This window comes from Plectropomus leopardus, chromosome 4, assembly GCF_008729295.1.
Source record: "Plectropomus leopardus isolate mb chromosome 4, YSFRI_Pleo_2.0, whole genome shotgun sequence".
NCBI lineage: Eukaryota > Metazoa > Chordata > Actinopteri > Perciformes > Serranidae > Plectropomus > Plectropomus leopardus.
Window position 1 is genome coordinate 115,279 of NC_056466.1, and position 4,087 is coordinate 119,365.

General features: G+C 46.0%; 1 protein-coding gene across 1 annotated transcript in view; it reads right to left on the minus strand.

Moving 5' to 3' along the window:
• The window catches only part of LOC121941559 (phosphofurin acidic cluster sorting protein 1-like), a 5,810-nt gene extending 3,108 nt beyond the window's left edge, over positions 1–2,702 (minus strand). Inside the window, exons 1-6 of the mRNA XM_042484383.1 lie at positions 2,626–2,702; positions 1,924–2,011; positions 1,711–1,800; positions 1,461–1,586; positions 929–1,091; positions 157–248 (exon numbers count right to left, since the gene is read on the minus strand). Of these exons, the coding sequence (XP_042340317.1) occupies positions 157–248; positions 929–1,091; positions 1,461–1,586; positions 1,711–1,800; positions 1,924–2,011; positions 2,626–2,702 (636 nt within the window). The remainder of the gene's footprint in view (positions 1–156; positions 249–928; positions 1,092–1,460; positions 1,587–1,710; positions 1,801–1,923; positions 2,012–2,625) is intronic.
• Between the last annotated feature and the right edge of the window lie 1,385 nt (positions 2,703–4,087).

Sequence of the window (4,087 nt, forward strand, 5' to 3'; positions counted from 1 at the left end):
TGTTGTTGTTGTTGTTGTTGTTGTTGTTGTGTCAGCTGACAGGTGTGTTGTTGTTGTTGTTGTTGTTGTTGTTGTTGTTGTTGTTGTTGTTGTTGTTGTTGTTGTTGTTGTTGTTGTTGTTGTTGTTGTTGTGTCAGCTGACAGGTGTGCACTCACCTGCGGTGGAACTGCGTCATCACTTCCTTCCTGTTCGGAGGAGAAGCTGTCGTCATCGTCCTCCCAGTAGTTCTCCATGTCAGGAGAGCGATCTGTCACACACACACACACACACACACACACACATTGAAGATACACAACGTCTCAAGCTGGACTTGAGTATCTGGACTTGAGTATCTGGTCTCTGAGCTTCAGCTGTTTGAATCTGCACAAACTAACAGCAGCTCCGGGGGACAGATCAGCATCAGAGACTTTAACCCCGCAAACCCTGAAGTGTCTTCATCTCTTCTAAAAACACCAGAAACTAAAGAGCACCTTCTGAGCAAATGACCCAAAACTAATAAACCAGACAAAAAAAATGAGTTTAGAGAAAATACAACAAAGTGACCAAAAAAAAGCTAAATAAATAAATAGAAACAACGAGCAAATATGACCTGAAAAAGAGCTTCAAATGATCATTTTATGAAACATGACTGAAAATATGTATGTTAATTATAAATATGGTTCTAATAATATTCCCAAGCTTTTTTGTTTTTTTCCCCTAGCTCAAACATTTGTACCCCCGTGTTTTTGGGAGAATTTCAGCCTACTCGGGTTTCGAAGGGTTAACCGATGTGCGTCGCTGCTGTTCTGAGCTGATTGACCTCGAGGTCGCAGCGTTTGTTTGAAAATAAGGGGCTGTGCGTCCTCTGCTTCCAACCAATCGGGAGCCGGCGTGTGACGAGCACCTGATGCTGTCAGACTGACTGAAGGTCGGCTTCGCTCTCCTCACCCGAGGCCTTGGTCTTGTTGCCGTGGTGACCGCTTGTGTCCTCGTGCTCGACTGGCTGGCTGGTGAGAGAATGGACGCTCAGCTCCGCCGTGCGCACGGAGGCATCCTTCAGGTTGCTATGGAGACCCAGGATGTGGGCTCCGTCCGTCGGATGCTGCATCACCTGGGACAGGACGCGCGCGCACACACACACACACACACACACACGCACGCACACACACACACACACACACACACAGGTGATGCCTTCAGATCATTTCACATTGTATTGCTCCTTCAGTAAAATAATATTTCCGTGTCTCTGCTGCAGTTATGCATCATTATTCAAACCAGATTGTCATTTTTATTTGAGTGTGAAAAACATTTAAACATTTTAGGCATGCATTATTTTTGAGGATTTATACACATGTCCACTGGGGTGGACAACAAGCCAAATGTTTTAAAGAAAATGTGTCTTTTCTTTAAAAAAGTAGTCTTTTTTTCCCGCAGGGGTCTACAGTTTCAGGTCCACAGCGCTGACTGTCGGTTGTACCTCGGCCATGTTGATGACGCCCACGGCGAGGGTTTTGTAGCCCAGGATGGTTCGGTTCTTGTACCTCTTCCTCCTCTGCAGCATCACGTGCAAGCGGTTCACATCTCGCTTCAGGAAGTGAGGATACTGAAAGACGGAGCGACGCACACGAGTTAATATCAGGCACAAAGTTCAGGAATTAATCCTCAGGGGATCAGAGGAATCAGTCAGAGGATTTTGTTAATGTGTCACAGAGGATTCGTCGTGTGACCTGCAGTGAGAAGGTGAGCTCCAGCTCCGTTTCCATCAGGCCGTCCGGAGGAAGAAGATACTCGTTGGATCTCAGAGTCCGTTTGGATCCCTGAGAGACGGACATGAGGACGGAGACAGACATGGAACAGATCAGACTCGTGCAGCAACACAAAACAAAAATAGCTCTTATTATCACGGAGCAGATCAGACGGAACCGATAACATCTCCTCACCTGGATCTTCACGGCGATGACCACGGAGCTGAGCTCTCTGTCCAGCTCCTTCAGGACCATCAGCCTCTTCAGGGTCAGACTGCACAGCCTGAGACGGCAGGACGACAGGAAGCAGAGACACGTCAGACATCAGGTTACACCCCAAGAAAAACCTGAAACCTGCAGCTGCTGCAGAGGGAGGCTCCTCCAGACCTGATGGACCGTCAGGACGGGTCAGCATGTAACAGCGCGCACAGACACAGTGCACAGACACAGTGCACAGAAACAGTGCACAGAAACAGCGCACAGAAAAAGCGCACAGAAACAGCGCACAGAAAAAGCTCCCTGTTACAGTGACACAAGACAAAGACATGCAAGATGACCACGAGGAGACACAAAATAACCTTAAAGAGATGCAAAACAACAAAGAGACACAGAACAACTGCAAAGAGACAGAAAGCACCTACAAAGAGATGCCACATGGTTTTTCCTCTCTGTCAGTGGTCATGTTTGGTTGTCGGGGACAGTTGTCTTATTGTTTCACAGGATTCGTCCTGTTCACACAAACTGTTGCATCAATCAGTCTCTGAACTGCTGAGACTTTTGACTGAAGACCTGAAAACTTCGAGCTGCTGCTGAAAAGTCAGGAATCACCGAACTAACTTCAGGAGACAATGAATCACAATCAGACCTGATTCAACAGTCTGAGGAGGACAGACAGACAGAGGACTGCTCCTTCTCCGTCTCAGAGTGTCCCCAGGAGGAGACAAGCTGTTGACCTGCTCCTCCTGGGAGCTCATTATTGCAGGATCATGCAGAGACTCGTCCTGCAAACCACGACTTACTGTCAACAGGCCGCTAGCAGGACTGTGAGTTTGGAAGAAATATTTTGTTTAAAAATCACCCAAAATTTTAAAAATAATTTCAAAAAATCACCATAGAAATTAAAGACAAAGAACCCCCCCCCCAAAACAAAAAAAATCAACATTTTTTTTATTAACATCACCACATTTAGAAAGAAAATTAAAGGATAAACATATCACCAAAAGTTTTTTAAAAAAAGTTTTTTTTTTATATATCACCCGAAATAGCCAAAGATTTTAAAGAAAAGAATGATCAAATTCTGCTGAGGTCAGAGCTGGACCCCTGAAATCGTGGCCCCTGAAGACAAGAGGAGTGGCCCTGAAATGGATCCATGAGGAACTCCATGAGACTCAACAAACACTCAACATTTGATCCTAAATATCTCTAACAGAAGGCTACAATCAAAACAACAAAAACAACAATAATAACAATCACTTCCCCCAGATCAGTAACTTTTTCTGCTATATTAACCCTCTGCTGTCATCTTTGCTGTGAGCACCAACAGGTTGCTGTTTTCCGAGTCAGCGCGACCATTTAAGAGGATTATCTCTGATTGGTCGAGCTCATTAACCCCCGCATGGTCACCCTGCTGCTAATCTGCCCGGAGACAGACAGGTGGACGAATCAGGGACAGAAAAACTCGTCAGCTGCATCATTTTACCTCGAACGCGTCTCTGAAGTTTGTTTTTCAGTGTGTGAAAACTGGACACGGCGTGAGAGCCGACAGTGACATGTTCTCTGCACAACAGCTTCAGTCGCTGTGGCAACACGTGCACGGCAGCTCAAATCTTACGTGCACTATGCTGCTGCACGTGCATGTGGTGTTTGGAGCCCTGAACAGTTAACGCTGCTGGCTTCATGGAGACAGCAGGACTCGTCTCTCTGAAGCAACATGTTGATCCTCAGATCTCCTCCACACACACACACACACACACACACACACACACACACACACACACTCAGACCAGCAGCTGACAGCACACTGATGGTCATGTGATCACAGTCTGCAGAGTGAACGCTGTGTGTGAACACCTGCAGACGTTTAGAGAAAAGACAATCAGTGAAAAGCTTCGTCAGGATGTTGATGAGCTCACCTGCCGTCAGGTGACTCAACATGTGAACATATTAAAGCCACACAGGTGGACCGGCCAAACAAACTGTGGACTTTCACCCCTGAGCCTGCTGTTTGTGTCCCGAGTGAAACCAAAAATCAGCGCAGTTATTTTAATAACAGCATCGTGCGCTGGCAGGGTCAAAGATTTTCACTGTATAATAATGTCTCACTTTATTATACATATATATCAGTTTATTATTGCTATGT